General features: G+C 41.2%; 1 protein-coding gene across 2 annotated transcripts in view; it reads left to right on the forward strand.

Annotated features, from left to right (window-relative positions):
- DPYD (dihydropyrimidine dehydrogenase) overlaps nt 1-20236 on the forward strand; it is a 346394-nt gene that overhangs the window by 81521 nt on the left and 244637 nt on the right. For both annotated transcript variants that reach the window (XM_061461954.1, XM_061461963.1), the window contains exon 4: nt 16375-16462. In XM_061461954.1, the coding sequence (XP_061317938.1) occupies nt 16375-16462 (88 nt within the window). The remainder of the gene's footprint in view (nt 1-16374; nt 16463-20236) is intronic.

The following is a 20236-nucleotide window of genomic DNA, read 5'->3' on the forward strand; positions in this document are numbered from 1 at the left end:
TAACTAGGATGTTTCATGCCAGTTGTGTAATGAGAGATGAGAAAAACTGGGTAACTCTATCCTTCTGTTATTCTAGGATTGCAAAGGGAAAGCCAATTGTATTGACTGATTCACAAGTGATCCTTTACTTGTGTTTGTTTTTTTCTGTCCCACTGCTTGATGTTAGTAATGGAACGTGTATTAGTGACACAACTAATACAAGTGTTGGTTTGAATCTCTATCAATATTCTGTGTTGAACTGTATAACTTCAGTCAGAACTTGTAGACTGAAGATGAAACCTGTGTAGTTTCTAGTACCTTTAGGTACCTTTCTTGACTGAACAATATTTAACACCATACCCACAGAAAATGCAGTCCTTGAATACACCTGCATGAGGCTGGAGTGGGGTTCTAGCACAGTATCTTTCCTTCTGCTGCTTAAACTTTGGAAGCCATTATCAAGATGCCTTCATACAGGCAAGCTAACTGCTTTTGAAACTGCTGACCAGACAAGTCCTTGTCTGCTAAAGCAGCAGCACCATTCACTATCAAAACTCTTACCTGTTTATAGGAACCCCAAATTGGAACATACTCTGCTCAGATTCTAGGCAAGGTAAGGTGAGGGGAACAAGAGCTAGGCTTGACAATTGGCTTTCCTGAGCCAGGGATGCAGGGATGGAGCAGGCCGACAGCAGTAACTGTAAAGGAGGTGCTCCTGGTGGCTTCATTTGTGGTGAGAGCTGAGGTCCAGGAGAGCATTAGAGGCTTTTAGCAACAGTAATGCTCAGGACAGGGAGAGTGATGATTATTCGGTAATAAAAAGAGCATGGGTAGAGAGCTTCAGGATTCTTACTGTAGAGAGCTTTAGCAAGAGCTGAGTCTGCAGGTATCCTCCTCTCCTGGCATTCATATAGAGTTCACAAGGCAATCAGCAGCCCTCACTGTTAAGAAAGAGAGACATTGGTAAAGAAGCTATACTTGTGATTGTGTTGATATCATAGGCTGTATTGTATCATAGAATAGTTAGGGTTGGAAAAGACCTTAAGATCATGTAGTTCCCCCATGCCATGGGCAGGGACACCTCACACTAAACCATGTCACCCAAGGCTCTGTCCAACCTGGCCTTGAACACTGCCAGGGATGGAGCATTCACAACCTCCCTGGGCAACCCATTCCAGTGCCTCACCACCCTCACAGGAAAGAATTTCCTCCTTATATCCAATCTAAACTTCCCCTGTTTAAGTTTGAACCCGTTACCCCTTGTCCTGTCCCTGCAGTCTCTAATGAATAGTCCATCCCCAGCATCCCTATAGCCCCCCTTCAGATACTGGCAAGCTCCTATAGATAGTGAGGCATGAAGATGCTGGAAGTTACCAGCTATATTAATCAAACCCTAATACTTCTGAGTTAGAAAAGAGCAACACTAAAATCACAGTGTCCTGGGTTGCAGGAAGAGTTGGGTAGTTGCTAACGCATACTCTGTGTAGAAAGAAGAGGTAGTAATGGATGGTGGAAGAGGAGAAACCCTTTGTACTGATTTAATTTTCTGCGGTGTCTCTGTGTGACTTGTCTGAGGAATACAGCATTTGAATCATTGTGGAGTACTTATATATATATAATACATATATACGTATATCTAAATTTTAACATTTTTTGTGTAATTATTTTCAAATAACTGCATAAACACAAATTGCCAAAAGGCAGACATCTGCTCATCTGTCTCCAGAGAAACAAGCTACCCAAAGAGAAGATTTCAATGCTTCCAGCAGGTTTGTGAGAAGGCAATGCCTTTGGGAAACGGGCAAAGTCTGCTTTTTCACTTGCGTTGCATTTACAGTCCTGGGATTGTTCTGTTTGGTGTAGGGCTAACAATTGGAGCATGTACAAAGAAGCCCAAGTGATCTATCAAACCGCACTGAATCAACAGATTAAGGAGTTTTTTGTATTCATCTGAAAATTTCTCGAAGCTGCATTTTTCTGCAAAAAAAAAACCCATTTCTTTTAATATTTTCCAGACAGCACTTAACTGCTGAGCCCTCACAGCAAATGTATTCATTCGTATGCCATTAGCTTCAGGATGGGAGGCAATGTGACAAATACTTTGTCTTTTATATAATCGTCTTAAAAGGATGTGAAAATTCTTCCTACTTACGCTGTAAGTGTAAAACCTAAAATGCAGGATTTTTTTTGGGCCTTCCTTTCAGCAATAAATGTTTGTCCTAGTTTTGCAAGCACAGATGAACTGATTGAGGTCTGGTCACCACCTTCTTGACATGGGCAGGCCAGTGCCTTTTCTGTGTTTAGCTCATAGATGGTGTTTTCTTTGCCAATATACATCCATCCAAAAGGCCCTGTTACAGTGTTTAGAAATCAAACCCTTTGGAAAATGTGTTCAGAGGTGGTTGCATTGGAAAATCCTTGTAGATAATACCTATTTTGAGTCTTTGGGTACTGTTATTTTAACTAGAATCCTTTTATTTGCTGGTAAGGTGCTAAAAATAGGGAAAATGAATACTTGTGTCACTCCTGTAATCCTAAATAGATTGAGAGATCCATGAACTCTTAAATGCTTTCAAGTTGCTTATCTCTGTGGGGAACCTCAACTGCAGATAGATAAGCAGACATAAATTTGCCATTTTTAAAGACCATTATTCAACATACTAGGAGAAATTGCAGAGATAGTGTAAACCCATTAGGTCATCTCGTCCAGCCTCCGGTCCATCTAACTTTATGGCAGTCCTGCTTGATGAGATTTTAAGGTTGATTTTAAAGCTATCTTATATGCCCAATAAGTAGTGTTGCATGTAGGTGCTTTACTGCACTGGATGAATGAAACTGTGATAAGGCAGATGTGTGCAGTGCTTCTATGAACAAGCCTTGCCATCAAGAGGGTCAGGTTCTAAATTAATGGTGACCACTTAGATCGATTGAAAGTTAGCCTGCATGTTCCTGCTACTATCTCCATAAGGTCTGGTTAGAAAAAGAAGAGGAAGAAAGCCTTTTTATTTGAATTATGTATTGGTTTTATGTAAATGTCAATAGTCTGGAGAGTGACTTTTGGCTGTGTCATTTATTTATATCATCATACTGTGAATGCTGTAAAAGTCTTCACAGTAAAGGTGATTAGAGCAAAATGTAGCTATAGCACATACATACCAATCATTCACTCTTACTGAGTGTATTTACTTCTAGTAAACAAATAAGACTGAGTTTTCATCTGTCTGCTATTGAAATATTATTTATATCTTTAAACTCCATTATTGCGGCCTTTGAGCTCTTAAAAGGGGCCTATAAGAAAGATGGGGAGAGACTTTTGAGCAGGGGCTTGTTGCAACAGGATGAGGGGTGATGGGTTTAAACTGACAGAGGGAGATTCGGGATGGATGTGAGGAAGAAATCTCCACCATGAGGGTGGTGAAACCCTGGCACAGGTCTCCCAGAGAGGTGGTGGATGCCCCATCCCTGGAGACATTCCAGGCCAGGCTGGATGTGGTTCTGGGCAACCTGCTCTGGTTGAAGGTGTCCCTGCTCATTGCAGGGTGTTGGACAATAGATAAGCTTTGAAGGTCCCTTCCAACCCAGACTATTCTGTCATTAAGAATGCAACCTTGATTCTTAGTGTGATTTGTAAAGAGTTTCTCTTTGCTCTGTGCTGATCTGTCTGATTTCTGTTATTATGTGTCATAAAGCTCTTTTCATTTGCTGAGGGGATACTGGGTTTGAATCCTTCGTTTTTAAATAAATTTAAGGTAGAGAAGCCAAATAATTCCCTTAAACAGCAAAGTGTCCAAGAAAATGCCACCCTTTTTTGAAGCTGCCTCTGCATTAGAAGCAGGGATACATCGTTTTCCTATGGCTAATATATGCAGAATGCTATGCAAATTGGAACCAAAATAGCAGTCATCTTTCCTTTTTTTTTCTGGGTCTTGATGGCAAAGCATGTTAACAAGTGACAGTGTCACTTCTCAAGGTGTCTTAGACAAGCCTCTTTATTGGCAAAAGTAGATGGAAGACAGTCATTGTACATGCCTAATTTCTAGGGAAAATACTGGTCAATCTCAGTAATTTACCTCCTGCATGGGAAGAAGCATCTTTCTCAGGCTCACAGTGGGAATGTGACTGACCTTATATCATGACTGACCGTGCTACTAGTATCATGGGTTTGGAACTGATGGGAAGGCACTGTGTACGTAGAGGGCAGTGAAGCCTGCCTTGCATGTGCCTGGATTCTAGCCTAGGTTGCCATCAGATCCATTCTCTGGGCAAATGGCAGGATGATTCTATGGTGGTAAAGAGAGCCAGAGAATTCTTTGCCCCTCAGATCCTAAAAATAAGGGAAGCAAACATTAGCTTGTTCTGCTTCTACTGCCTTTCCCAAGACTGCTTCTCCACCATGGCTCTTTGTTTAAATCACTCTTGGATTAATAGTGGTGGAATTGCTGGCATGCCTAAACTGCAAGGCAGATGAGCATTAGCACTATTGGTTTGATTATTAGAGTCTTTGTGGTGCTCTAGTGAGGAAATCGGTTTCTTCTGGGTTTGTAGTTTTTAACTGACAACATTTTCTTACACTTTCAACTCATGCATTTTAGGTATACTTTGCAGTAGGTTGTTGTATATGTTGTTATGAAATGTATTACATCTTTTCAATGAAAGAAATGGTAGATGTGTGCTCCTGCTGTTAATGAGTTATTGTACAGTGTCAGTTGTAAGATACAGATGATGAAGGCATTTGGGGAGAGAAAATGTCTATGACTGAACTCGTAAAGTGTGTTTTTGCTGACATAAACCCAAAGGAGATTCACTGACATTAAGATAAACAGACAAAATGTTTTGTGCTTCATATTCTGAAGAGGGAGTCTACGCAGGAGAAGCAGCATGCTACAGGAAAATAATTTCTCCTAAAAAGACTAGAAGTGATCCTTGATGTAAATCAAAAAGTCCCTAACACTTCGGGGAGATCAGTCCAGGTGAATGAAGATTATTGTGTAGAGGGCAAGCTATAATAAAACCTGTCAGTTCTGTCAGCCCTTCTGTCTGAGGTCTATAGAGGATTAAAAGGATATTGAACATCATGTAACAGCTGTCTCCTGTGTGAAAGGGATCACTGTTGTGTTGAACATAAATGTGCCTGTTAGAGCTCCATGAGGTTAGGTGTGCCTGAGCCACAAGTGGTTGCTTTGTCAGCTAAAGTACTGCTTTCATGCACTTGACACAGCACAGTCCGAGTTCTAAATAGGTAGCATCAAAGTCTTACCAACAAGTGTGCTTCTTGTGCAGCTTTTGCACTATTGGCAGAATATTGGATACTGTTGCGTTTGGCACAATAAGCAAAAAGCTATATTGAGTTCTTGTGGTGTTGAGGAAATATTAATTAATAGCTGGTGTGAAGCGCAGTCAGTGTTGCCAGACAAGTTGCAAATTGACTTTTAACTGCTAACTTTTCTTTTTTGGAACTCTAAAAACTCTGAGGTTGAAATGCAAGAGAGTTGTTGACAGTAATAACAGCTTTAACTGCACTGAAGTTTTCTGGGATGGTTTAATGAATTTGGAGTGTTGATTAAGACTTTCGAAACACAGAATTTCGTGATGCGTAACATGAGACAAAGGAAGAGGGAACGATGCTTCAGCTGAACATTGCTGGAAATCTCTAATATGTAAAGTGGTTGTGTTTGAAATTAAAGAGAAAAAGAGTTCTTTCAGTTCTGAAATCATAGAATCTTATCGTTGGGATTGGAAAGGACCTTAAGATCAGTCATTTCCAAGCCCTGCCATGGGCAGGGACACCTTACAGTAGACCAGGTTGCCCAAGGGAAATGAACTGGAGGAAATATTCTACCTGATACATCCTTTACTTATAAGATGCAGGTTTCTTTGTTGCTTTTTAAGTTTAGTATTTGTAAGAATGAACTATGAAAACTGGATAGCTATTCAGCTTCTGGAATGGATTCCTAGGAATATGGAATACATTCCTAGGATAAAGGTGGCCCTCAGGTTATCACAGACTTCAGTAGTTACATCATGGACTAGATGATCTCCAAAGGTTCCTTCCAACCCCTAATGATTCTGTGGTCATCTGCTTTTCTCTAAACATTCATGTATTTGGCCAGTGGTGTGGGTATAAAGGTAAAGCTGAAAATTAAACTCAGGATAAGTAGATTTTTCTACCCAGAATGTATCCTGCACTTTTGTATGTTGGTAAGTTCAGCCTTATTTCCTCTTATATGAATTTTAAATAACTGAGGTTGAAGACCCAGATTCCCATATACCTTTTCTTTCATTCTTTCGTTTCAGTCTTAAAGCTTGTTATGTACTAAGGAGGTTTCCAGCATCATTTTCCAGAGAGCAATGGTAACTTCTTAGCCAAGCACTTGGTGGGAGCAGTGAGGCCATGGAATAGGTATATAGGATGTGTGGGCTGATTGCAGGACCTAAACTTAAATCCGGATTTTAATATGAGTTCAAGCACCACATTTGTTGACTCTTCAGTTACAGCACATCTGGTAACATTCATTGGTTTATATGACACTGTGTAAACTCTGTAGTTTTATACAGAGCTCTTACAGGATTGTTTTTACCTTCTTAATCCCACCTGCAAGCTGAAACAGCCGAGCTTTCATTGAAGGTGTTGTTTAAAAAAAGGTTAGAAAGAGATATGCAAAAGTAAGAGACTTACTGTTTTATCTAGCTCAACCCCGCACCCCAAGGCCACCTTTGGGTCAGCTTTTAAAGCCAGCGGTCGAATCAATGTATTGAATTGCTAAAGCTAATTGAAACCAATATCTAGCTTGTTATTCATGGGAATAGCAGAAAATGTTGCAAGTTAAATACAACCTTTTTAGAGAGATACAGTGATAGTGTGGCACAGGATATTGAGAAAGAGGCCAACCAAAATGCATTAGGGAGGTGTCACAGTTTAACAGATGAGAAACTGAAGAGGTGAGAAGACCAGAAGTCTCCCAAGCACATCAGGTGCTGTTCCCCATGATGGTTTTCTGTGACAGACAGCACCCAAACTGGCAACTGCTGCTTGAGAATAACTTCAAATACTTCCTGATGGAAACCAGGTTGGTCTTGCTGGGGCTTGTAGGTGCTGTCTTTTTAGTATCTAGAGCTGAAGTCTGACTTCCTCTCTGACTGCGTTACCTGATGGAAACCTAGTGACACCACTTGTGTCAAAAATGAAAATTGAAGCAGCATGGTCCTGGTTGGAGCAGAAAGAGAAGGTTGTTCTTTTTAATAGCCCCTTCCAAAATCTAGCATGCTGATAAACTGGAAAGAAACCTTTGTCGCTTGAAAATGAATGCGAGAAATGGAAAAGAATAACATTCAAATGAAGAATCAGAGGTTCATTTTGTGTCTTAAGTCATAGAGGCTGAGGTGGAATAATTGCTGCAGTAAAAGCTTGTAGATGGGTTTGATAATAGAGAGCTGAGTGGTAACTGAGTCTGTACATACTTATGAGGAGCTGTATGATTGGCATATCCCATTTAAGATCTACCATGAAGGAGGAAGAACAAATAGGTTTTGACACTCACTGGACTTTGTGCCTTTCTACCATCTGAGAGCATTATGTTTCTGCACCTCAGCAATAATGTTTTGTGAGTCAGTATCATAATAACTTTGGCTTTGAAGTCAGAATGTTGTAGAGCAGTGTGGAACAAATGGATTGTAAAAACAATGTGTGGATTTAAGGATGCTGTAAAGGAATTGTCCTGGTAAAACTCCAAAGAAGAGGTGTTCAGCGTGGGAGTGAAGGAGCTAGTGAAAGGTATTCCAGTTTAGTGCTGGTGATGTTAAAATACATTTTAGTAAGAGTATTGATTGGGATGAGCTGCATATAACATAGCTCCCAATCAAAATGTGAACCATTTGTTTGATTTGCTTGCTCACAGATTGAGTCTGTGAGAAAGCAGAAGATGGTTGAAATGATTTGCATTATATATAAAACCAATGTTTTGATCTCTGGTATGTCAAAAGGATGCTCCAGCTTTTCTCATTTGGCATGTCCTGATATACATGCTTTGTGCTATGATGTTCTGTAAGCCACACTGCTTTGTCTATTTTTAATCAGCTGTAATTTATGGAGCAGCTTTATTCTGTAACATTATAAATTGGAGAGATAGGTTTAAAATAATGCTATACAAGCTATATAAGATGAAGTGGGTGAAAGGCAGTAGTCTTTGGGGCTATATTGCAATATGGTAACTGGAAAACTTCTGTGTCACAGTAAAAGGACAGGAGGAATTTAAGAGCAGACAGGATATATTTTCCATGAAGTGACTAGGAGCAGACTCCTACACCACTTTTGCAAATACCTCCTGGCAGGCATTGGATCGCATTATTTATGTTATCAGTGTTATCCATTAAAATGGAGTTACGGTGAAGGATGATAAAAAGTTACAGGACAGAGAAGTGGAACAGCTTTGGATGAATGGTGAAAGAAGACTGCAGAAAACATAAAATAGCCAAGCAGATGCAAAGGGGAGAGGAGAGTTCCTGCACTCAAGGGGGATTCAGAAGTAGATGAGAAAAGAATTATGGTTGTGGAGAGAAGAAAAGAGAAAGATGAGTCATTGATGAATGGAATGATTTGGAGTCTATGTCCATATGATTCAGTACCTCTTAAGTGTCCAAAAATAACCTTGTCTGTAAGTGCCATTATTCTGCACTAGGGTAGGAGGTTTTTGTGTCTGAAGACTAACTTTCAACTCAGAGTATTTCTTCCTTTCAGTAAAAAGCACCTCCCTTACACGTCCTGTAGCTGCTAGCAGCAATGTCATAGCTGTCTCTAATGCTGTAGAGTGCCTCTATTTAAGACTTGCCTCCTCTGGTCATCATAACTTACTGATGGAGAAGTTGTCCCATTTTCTGTGGGTCTGCAGAAGGCTCACAGGACTCCCAGGTGATTAAAGAGGCAACAGTGATGATGTGGGAGTCTTTCCTTCTTTCTTCAGATAGGAGCTACTATTGCCAATGGAAGTGATACTGAATGTTTTGTTCCTTATGGTTCTTGTGCATTGCTAACAGGCTGGGGATTTCTCCTTCTAGTATTACATAGCCAGGACCATGGTACCTGCTGGTTTGTATTGTCTGTGTTCACTGCCTTTTATACAGTTTCCAGTGCCCTTTGTGTCAGACATGTTTCTTAGGGATTAGATTTCTTATGGTCCAAAATGATGTCTTCATTGTTGATTTGAATTTCAGATGATTTTATCTCCATTGTCACATTACACGTACACCACAGAGCCCTCAGCCTTGCATGTAAGAGTCCCTTTGTCTGCTTCTTGACTTTGAATGAAAATAAATACTCCTCTTAAGTATCATTTGTCTTTGGCACTCATCACACTGCTGCCACCTGTAGGTTCTCACCAATTGCTTGCCATTGGTGAGGATCTTTATTGTGACATCTGTTGAAATGAGTGTATGCATGTCCAGATCTCTGGTTCGGGTTGTCCTTGACCATGTTGAAGTACAGCAAGATGAAATAGGGAAGACAAAGCTGAAGATCAGCCATATGCGGTTAAAAGATTGAACCTCAAGGGAAAGTCTTATGGGATGCTCTTCACTTCTGTCATCAAAAGCAGTGGGCATTCAACTTGAGAACTGATTTGTTTGGAAATACAGATTTACTTCTTCCTTACGTGTGCCCTCTTCTACTGTTTACCCTCCCCTACTCAGGGTTTAGAGAGTGTTGCTAGACACTAGCAGGAACCAGCAGTAGCCTTGACATGGGAACTGGGTCTGCTGTGCAAACTGTCCTCTAGTTCGTTGAGTTGAATCAGCTCTCCCATTCTCCTAAAATTAAGTGACCAAAGCATCAGGAAGTGGATACAGAGCATCATTGTGAAGCCTTAGTAAAACTGCTGCATGGGTATTCTCTGTCTAGGGGATAAAGTTTTAGGAACTTCTACAAATAGTAGAGCTGGAAGCCTTTTTTCAAAATGAATCTTTATGTCCTGCAGAAAGCCACATAAATGCATTAGGATTTCATCTGCTTCCAAACCTCTGCCAACACTAAGCATGATAAAGGTTATTTGGACCTGTTTTGTGATGGATGAGAATTTGATAGGTTATCAGCAGCAATCTGTTGTCAAATATTCCTCCAGATGATCTTTTTCACACCTGGCCTTCCAGCACACATTTGATTGCACTTCAGGTAATATTATTGCCAGGTAGACAATCCTTCACTGCAGGTTTAGGTAATGATAGAACTAAATGTCCCCTCTTTGTTTAAAAGCAAAAACATGGGAAGAGGTGTTCTAGACCTAGAATTTAGACTGTCTGGAGGTCAGATGTTTTAACTTTAGGATAAAACATGGTAATACTTTAGGATACTTTAGGATATAAGATACTTTAGGATAAAACACAGTGAAACAATGAAAACTATTACTTGAAGATTAGTCCTTAGCTTATAGCTTCCCTTACTCCTGTGTACATGAGAGAACTGGTTTCTGGTATCATTTTTTCCTAAGGGAAAGATCTTGGTGGTGAAACTTGCTGCTTTTTTTATCCTTTCTTTTCCTCATTTGCTTACTGTTCCTTTTTATGCACAGATATACCTCATGACTTCTTGCATCTTGTATCCCAACGGGTACTGTGTGTTCCAGAAATTTGCAACTTTTATTTGGCTATTCCATTTTTCCTTTTTTTCATTCCATTAGGAAACAAAAATCACCACTTCTGAAGTGCCTTTTCCTTTTGTCATCTTGGATGTTCGTCATCTGCTGCTTTCTGTGTTGCGGAGTGGGTTTTGGTGGTAGTTGGTGTTTTTTTTTTTGTGTTGGGGTTGGGTTTTATTAGTACCCAAGCTAGTGGAGGTCGATTGTGACTGGGTTTGTGTTTGTGAATGGCTTTAGGTGTTTATTTTGCCCTGACAAAATGGATAGGTATAACCCAGATAGCTGATAACGTTGGGCTACTGCATAAGCATCATTTGCTCGCATTATTGTGTGCCTGAGAGAGATTTACAAGCAGGATCACCTGAATAAATAACTTGAGTTTTGCAACATTGAAACAGAAGAAGTTAAAGATTTGAAGTTCACTGGGGATACATATGTATAATTTAACACTGTTGGGTAAAAGATGTAAATTTTGAGCTTGGATGTGTGGGAAACATGATTTTCTGTCATTACATAGTCACAGGCATGTCTCTAAAGTGATGCCAAATTATAATATTTGCATAAATATTTATATAAATATGCTATAGTTGCATAGCATTGGTAGGGGGTTTATAGCTAACTTAATTTACCATTTCACTATGAGACTGGGTTGAAGTAACAGCTAAGTGCTTCCAGAATGGAAAACAGCATTCCTTTGAGTTCCTTGAGTTTGGGGTTTAGCAGTGCAGATTCTGGTGTTGCCTTTTACATGGAAATCAATATGCATGTGAAGTGAATATTGTGAATCGCATCTTTTAACATACAACATCCAGGCTCCATGTTTCTGAAGTAGATGCTGTTCCATGAACAAATAGGGGAAAAAATGGTAATGGGGTGTTGGAAGGATTCTCTCCTATATTTTTACTAAGACATGCTGCACTATATATGCTAAGATTAGCATAGGTCTGGCTTTGTCTGATGCTTTGTGTATTTTTGCAGCCCAGAATAATAAGACCACTTAAAACCATGGATGTTTAATTTCTGTGGGTGGGTTTTGTGGTTTTATTTTGGGAGGGGGTGGGGTGTTTATTTTGCCTTTTGCTGTAGGAAATCATGATTATGGAGCTCTTCATTGCAATTTGGTGAAGGAGAGAAATGGAATCTCAGTTTCTACCTTGTTGTTCACGTTACCTTGAGCTAAAAGCGAAGTAGTGGAAGAACCTTGTAGAATAACAGAGTGGGAATTCACAGGGTGGGAATACACTTCCAGAAAAAGGAAAGGAGTGTAATAGTTAACTGTTTCTTCATATGGGATATGTGGGTTTTCTTCACATGGGGACATACATGTGGAATTGAAGCTTGTGGTAATTGTTGGTGCATTCTCATCAGCATGATATTTTGCTGTGATTTTTGAAAGGATCAATCCCTTGCAGCAATTTACGTAATAACTTTGTGGTGGGTGATTCTCCTATTTTTATTTATGCTTTTTTTCTTGTGCCTAGTTCACTAAAATGCCATACCCTTGCTCCTCGGTACAGTAAATGTACTCTGTAATATCTATTATGGTACAGTCAAAGGATAATTTATTGTCAGATAGGAAAGTAGGTCAACACTAATGTCACTTGATGATCAACCCCCCAAGTTTAATAAAACACCTCACCAGCATGCATTCCGCACAGTGCTTGATGTTTTATTAGGACTACAGTACCTTACAGTACCTAGCTAGAGCGGGAGTGTAATTACTGAGCTGTCAGGGTGATAAGTGGGATTAATGGCAGGCTGGTGCACTTTAGTCTGCAGAGTGCTCAGAGAAGCAGAAGATGGTATTATTATAAGAGAAAGTCTGGCCTGGCATATTCATGGCACCCTTCCCTCCTCCCCAAAACTCACGTTCCAGTTTGTGTTACCACCACCACCACCACCCCCCCCAGTAGCTGACATTTCCAACAGCTGTTACTTGTGGAAACAGCTCAAAAATCCAAAGAAAAATAATGTGCTGAAGATGCTTGTTAGCCACAATGGGGAATGTGTGCACTGCTTGTCATAGAATGTACAGTCAGACTGGTTTGAGTTGGAAAGGACCTTCAGCTCATCCATCTCCAACCCCTGCCATGGGCAGGGACACCTTCCACTAGAGCAGGTTGCTCCAAGTCCCTGTGTCCAACCTGGCCTTGAACGCTGCCAGGGATGGGGCAGCCACAGCTTCTCTGGGCACCCTGTGCCAGCGCCTCAGCACCCTCACAGGGAAGAGCTTCTGCCTTAGATCTAACCTGAACTTCCCATTTCAGTGTGAACCCATCACCCCTTATCATGTAGCTACAGTCCCTGATGAAGAGTCCCTCTCCAGCATCCTTGTATCCCCCTTCAGACACTGGAAGCTGCTCTGAGGTCTCCATGCAGCCTTATGCTGCTAGGTGCCATCCTAGTCATTTTTGACATGACATTATTCTCTATATAATCGACATAAATGCTTTTGATGTGAAATGCCATTCTTTTGGTCTTGGGCGCAGGACTGTTGTATTTTAAAGGGAACTATGTTCAGGAGAGTGAAGATCAAAAAGTCGAAATGGGATTGTTGCCTTTTTTATACCATGCCTCTTCTTTCCTTACTGCCTACTAGGCAAAATGATCATCCAAGCCCTCATACTTTTTTATTTTGTCTAGTGTATCTCCTTCTTCTCCAGCTTCTAGTACTAAAACTTTGCTGCCTTTCAGTCTGCTTAGAATGCTAAGACCTCTTGACACACTGCTCTGGCCACATCAACCCTCTGAGGTCCCCACTGGCCTGGTTTTGCTTGTTAAGGCATTCAGAGCATGGGTCTGTCAGTGGGTAGTGCTGGGCAGCGTATATTTAAGGTATATTGAAGTCACAGCTAAACTTAATGCGCTCTTCCAGTAACAAGTGGTGTCCCTCAGGGATCGGTGCTGGGACCGGTCTTGTTCAACATCTTTGTTGCTGACATGGACAGTGGGATTGAGTGTGCCCTCAGCAAGTTTGCTGATGACACCAAGCTGTGTGGTTCGGTTGATACGCTGGAGGGAAGGAATGCCATCCAGAGGGACCTTGACACGCTTGTGAGGTGGGCTGATGCCAGCCTCATGAAGTTTAACCATGCCAAGTGCAAGGTCCTACAGCTGGGTCAGAGCAATGCAAGGCACAGCTACAGGTTGGGCAGGGAAGAGATTCAGAGCAGCCCGGTGGAGAAGGACTTGGGGGTGCTGGTCAATGAGAAAATGAACATGAGCTGGCTTCAGTGTGTGCTCGCAGCCCAGAAAGCCAACCATATTCTGGGCTGCATCAAAAGAAGCGTGACCAGCAGGTCGAAGAAGGTGATCCTGCCCCTCTACTCTGCTCTCGTGAGACCTCACCTGGAGTATTGTGTGTAGTTCTGGTGTCCTCAACATAAAAAGGACATGGAACTGTTGGAACAAGTCCAGAGGAGGACAACGAGGATGATGAGGGGACTGGAGCACCTCCCGCATGAAGAGAGGCTGAGAAAGTTGGGCCTGTTCAGCCTGGAGAAGAGAAGGCTGCATGGAGACCTCATAGCAGCCTTCCAGTATGTGAAGGGGGGCTATAGGGATGCTGGGGATGGACCCTTCATTAGGGACTGTAGTGACAGGACAAGCGGTAATGGGTTCAAACTTAAACAGGGGAAGTTTAGATTGGATATAAAGAGGAAATTCTTTCCTGTTAGGGTGGTGAGGCACTGGAATGGGTCGCCCAGGGAGGTTGTGAATGCTCCATCCCTGGCAGTGTTCAAGGCCAGGTTGGACAGAGCCTTGGGTGACATGGTTTAGTGTGAGGTGTCCGTGCCCATGGCAGGGGTTTGGAACTTGACGATCTTAAGGTCCTTTCCAACCCTAACTATTCTATGATTCTATGATTCTTATGCCAGAGTCCTCTGACATCTGGCTACTAGAACTAGTAACCTGCTCTGGTGTTGGACCTGGACTTGGCTTTATCAGATTTCTTAGCTTTTGCAGCCTCCGAGACCTTTTTTGCTTTAAACATATCCCTGAGATCTTTTCCCCATCACACTACTAGTTCAGTGAGAGAATCCAAACAGCCTCTCCCAAGTGCCTTCACATTTTGCTGGTTCCATGGTGCTTCAGTACCCAGGCAGATGATAATGAATAGGAAGGTGAAAGACTAATCTTTTACTTAACTGGCTTGGTCTTCTCTTTATTTCACTCTTAACTGAAAAAAACCCAACCAAAATATCCCCAAAGCAAACCAAAAGCAGTGTCTGTGACTGACAATGAGGCCAGTTTTTCACTGCGGGTATTTGAAGCATTTCATTCCTTTTAATATGCTTGTCATTTCCTTGTGCATGTAGGCCACAGGTCTCTTGCAGATGTTCTATGGCTGAAAGTACCCAGTTCCAGTAACAAGTACCACTCCTAAAGGTGGACTAGTGGAACTTCAGTAGTTGTGCTCAGATAATACATAAAACCCAGGTTTTCTTTCCTTTTCCATAGATTGTAAACCCCACAATGAATTTACATGAATTCTGTCTGATAAAGAAATGATCTTGAAAGAGCATCTGGGATAACTGAATGAGTTCCAAGATAATGGCAGTGTGGCATGTGACCTGTGATAGATATTGATGTGATTGAATGCTCCATCCCTGGCAGTGTTCAAGGCCAGGTTGGACAGAGCTTTGGGTGACGTGGTCTAGTGTGAGGTATCCCTGTCCATGGCAGGGGGTTGGAACTGGATGATCTTAAGGTCCCTTCTGACCCAAACCTGTCTGGGATTCTATATGTAAAACTGAACGTGTGCACAAGTACCTTTGTGTTTAGTAGAAAACCATTTTACTTTTTAGGCTGACTTTTACCTTTGTTTTTTAATTCATTGTTGCATTTCCTTACTGCAGATTGCATAGAATACCCTGAGAGCTTAATTCTTAGACGGGACTTGTGCAAGCAACCAGAGCGGTACATCACTATGTATGCCGCTGTTAGTGCCATGGATTAGTGGTGGCCTTGCAGCGCTGGGGTGCTGGTTGGACTTGATGATCTTAAAGGTCTTTCACAGCCTGGTTGATTCTGTGATTCTGTCCTCATGGATGACTAAGCAGGAACAGCTAATAATTCCTTGCTACTTACTGTGTTTTAATATACAGTTCGGTTTTGTCATTAGGGATGACAAGAAGAGGATTTTGGGGATTTCCATTGGGAATCTTCAATAGTCTTATTGACCCTAATGTCAGTAGCATCATTTTCAGAGGTCACAAGCATATCACAAGAAACTGGTTGAGAAGTGACTTGAAAATTCATCAGCGTTCTAAGTCTTTGGCACATACAGGACAAAGTAATTCTGCTGTGGAAATACTGCTGCTTTTGTACGTCTGATTATCCAACCTCCAGAATGTAATCCACAGTGACACTTCCAGAACTACATCAGTCCATACAGGTTCCCAGCATGGATGTTTTTCAAATAGAGGAATGATATGGTCAAAAGTTGAGCAATCTTGGATGCCAGGGGAAAAGTGATTTCTATGTAATTAGGCATTGTTTCCTAATACTGGGACATCTGTAGTCCATATGTCTGTAACTGCATCCCACTGCCTGCCTTTGTAAAATGGAGTCAACAGAACGTAACCAGTCAGTGTTGAATGCAAGTCAGTAATGATCATGTTTTAATTTTGAGGTTTCATTAAATAGAAATTTAATGAAAATGCTCTCTATTATTCCTTTGTGGCTTATCTTCTACCATGCTAACTCAAAAACCTTATTGGCAGCGTTTGTGTTCCACATCTCCTTGACATGTTTTCCTTTATTCCTGTAGATGCTTGAAGTGTGCAGATGCCCCCTGTCAGAAGAGTTGCCCAACTAATCTGGACATCAAGTCATTCATCACAAGTATTGCGAACAAGGTAACATCAGGCTTGGAACGTGGAAGCAGGTAGCAGCAGTCCTGTTACTGAGATTGCATTTCAAGGTTTCTCTTTACGAAGTCTTAAACAGTTTTTACAACAGATGCTTTAAAGTTGATCAGTTTTTAATTGGTTTTAGTTCTGGTTTAATTGGTTTGGCCTGGACAGATAGTGGATAGAGCAGATGAGGTCACTTTCCAATGATGTTTAGGGGTTTGATGCTTTTCAAACGCAATGATATTCCAAACCCCTGAGCATTGCAATGTAATTATTGAACCTTGCTACTACCTGAGGAGTTACAGTTGAAAAGCTTTTTGGTTTTGTTTTTTTTTTTATGAAGTGATGATAGTTTGAATTTGCTTTGGGCAGCAGTTTGGCATGAAGGTGGTTGTCTCAAGGAATGTTTTCCTGCAGTTTATAGTAAGAAGGCTCTGATGAGTGCAAATGTAGTCCCTCACTCAGACTATTAATACAATACAACAGGAATAAACAGAACCCCTCTTTGGAGGTCCTGTACCTTTTCCTTTCTTAATAGGCTGTTATACTGTAATCATCACGAAATCTTCAAAACATAAAGACATTATTTGGATTTGTGATTTGCAGTTGACTTTTTACAGTTAGAACTAGAAACAAGGATGACATCAAAGCTGATGTGACAAGATTAATTAGGCTGCCTTGGGTAGCCTAAAGATGAGTAGGTATTGACTGCCTCATACCTTTTAAAATGTGCTTCCCATCATTAGGTGCCATGTGATTTATTTGTCTGGAGAAGTCCAATTAGACTCGTAATCTACTGGGGGTACTATAGAGGTTTTTCTGGCTGCATTTTATGCTCTAACGTGTCTCATTTAGATGCAGCTGAAAGGGCCAACACAGGTAAAGCACGAGTGAAGTGGGCAACAGCAGCACTGCCGTGTGCAAGTTAACAGCCACATTGCTTTTACTACACAGTGTGTTGTAGTATGAGAAGAGAAGACACTGGTAAATTCTGCACCTTAACAAGAAACATTAGGATAAGAGGAGATATTAAGGTACATGTATCAATTAGAACATTAACTGTGTGTTGATATGGTTTGCAGTAATTGGTATTATGCAGTATTTGTTTGCCTGAATGTATGTATCTGTTTGCAACCATACTATACTCTGTGTTGTGTTGCTGCTTATTACCTCTTCAGGGTTCATGAAGCAGGCAAACAGAAGAGAGAAGGGACAAGGCAGTAACGAAACTGCCTGTCTCCATCTCATCATTGTGCTGTAGCTTGTTTAGGAAACCTAAAGCAAATTTTATGCAAGTATTTTAGCAGGATGGTATTTTCTTAGTAAGAAATGAGTTATGTGTTTCTTGGAGTACGATAGGGTGATGTTGTAACAAAACTGTTTATTGTAACAAAAACTGTTAATAAGGAAGCAGGGAAGATGGGCTTAAGAGTGCCACAGAGGATGTCAGAAGAACTAGGTCTTAATAAGCCCAGATTTAAGCTGTCAGATGGTCAGTGACCAGCCTTACAGAGTTTGGGCTGTTTGATGATATTAAATCATCTTGGAAGTTACAGATGTCAGGGTTTTGCCCTGAGCAGGTAACCTGATCACTTGCTGCTTTGTCAGGAAATCCTGCTTTAAAAAAGCATCAGCAGTGTACTGCTATTCCCTCGAGAGGCTGAATAGTCTTTATGGAAAAAATGGAGTATCTTAGATTACTGAAACATGTCTCCAGCCTTTCTTTTTGGACCCTATCCGTGTCTATCCATAGCTACTGTATCCACTCTGAAACTAGTTTGTATGAAAGGTATACAGCAGTTTTGGTAACTGCTTTTACCTCCTGTTGATGCCTGATAATTGCTTAGACAGCAGGAAGCATCCACATGCAGGAAGCTTTAATAAGTCAGGTACTTGATTTCTGCTAGCCAGGATGTTAGGATGGGAAATTGCATCCTTCTGTGAATTCCATTTCCAAGTGTGAGTTTACATCGGCTTGCCCATTGCTTTCTCTCCTTATCCTGTTGGAAGAAATCCAATATAACCTGGTTGTGGAAGGATTCCTCTGCAAGAGCTATAGTGCTGACTTAAACAACCAAACAGAAAACCAACACAACCCCCCCAAAACCCCAAATCCAAAACCTAAAAGCGAGGAAACCACACAACCAAACACGTTGAGATGCGCTATCCCTGGAGACACTCAAGGCCAGGATAGATGTGGTTCTGGGCAGCGTGATCTGGTTGAAGGTGTCCCTGCTCATTGCAGGGGTTGGACTGGATGAACTTTGAAGGTCCATCCAACCCAAACCATTTTGTGATCCTATGCTTATCAAAGAGCTGAAGTCATGGGCTGAGAATCAAGTCCTGTGAATCTGTGGCCTCCATGTCCGTGGCTGTGCCTTCTGCAATTCATGTACCAAGCAGCTTCTTAGGGAAATAAATCTCCATCCTTCCTCACAAATAACTGTCAATTCTTCTGGTTTCCCTTAGGAATAGGATTTCTTTTTCCAGGTATCGGTGTGTGCTACTGTTTTTACACTACTACACTTTGAAACTCCTGTTTTGTGCCAAGCAAGCCATAGATAGAAGGTGATAGCTGAGAGAAGAAACCTGAAGTCACGACCATGGCTGCTCCTGCAGCGTCCTCTCCCCTCTTGCGCTGTCACTGTGGTGCCTGGGCTTCCTGCACCATACACTTTTAGAGCAGATAGAAAACAAGACAAGCGCACTAAAACTCCTAATTTGATAGGTTTTTAATGGAACCAAGAAGGAATTTTTCACTTTTTAATGCATTTCCGCCTAAACTTTTATTGACAGAATCAGTCAGGTATCATGCAGCAATCTGCTTGCTGAATAGTTTTGTGTTAATGTCATAAAAGTATTTACTTCACACGATCAAGGATATTTTGCATATTGAAAATGCATTTCAAATGGATAAGTACAGTTTCGTCTGGTTTCAGCGTGTAAATAAACTTTCATTTTTAATCCAAAATCTCATTGATATATCCGGCAGCTTCGAGACAAAAGGAATAGGTGAAATATAGAACGTTCAGGTATTTGAGGTAGGTAATTGGGGTATACTTTCTACACTTATTGAAGTCCCTGTCCTGCTTCTGAAGCTGTCTTCATCACTCAAGAAACTCCCTTCACCAGGTTACCTTTCTACTTGTTTGGGAGGGATACAGTTCAATGTATCCCTGGTCCTCATCCCTGTGTAAGCAGTGAGCAGGATTGCATGCAGGTATTCATTTAAACACGATTCATTATTAATACAGAGTATTTAGACAGCAGCTACTGCAAATGAATTACTTTGTCAGGTATTTAAGAGCTCCATTGTTCGTAGTTTGTTTTGTTGGCAAACTGCTCCAGCAATCTTAAAAGGTCAGGGATTCTTGTTCTCTTAAGCCTGAGGCTTTTTAGATATTTACAGGCCATGTACAATGTAGCTGTTGTGGCTGTTCTGTCAGTTAGACCTGAGCTCAGGAGTAGAAGACAGGGGAGGAGGGGTTGTTTCTGGGTTGAGAGGGTAATTGAATTGCCAGACTCAATGAGCCTCGAGCCTCTTTGAGAAGAAGGATGTCACTTATGCTGTATTGTGCTTGCTGCTGTGACACAGTGGAGTTTAGGCCACAGCTTCCATCCTCTTTTCTCCATACAAACTGGATTACAACTCCACTTTATAAAGGTACAATCTATTCTATTGTGGCTTTCCAATCAGTGTTTCTTCTTGCAGTTGTGTCTCTCAGAGGCCAGACTTCAAATTCACCATGCGCGCATCACTTCTTTTGTTTCTAAACA

The sequence above is a fragment of the Pezoporus flaviventris genome, unplaced genomic scaffold, assembly GCF_033815535.1.
Source record: "Pezoporus flaviventris isolate CSIRO_AGI_PZ_B2104156 unplaced genomic scaffold, CSIRO_AGI_Pfla_v1 ptg000001l, whole genome shotgun sequence".
Taxonomy (NCBI): domain Eukaryota; kingdom Metazoa; phylum Chordata; class Aves; order Psittaciformes; family Psittacidae; genus Pezoporus; species Pezoporus flaviventris.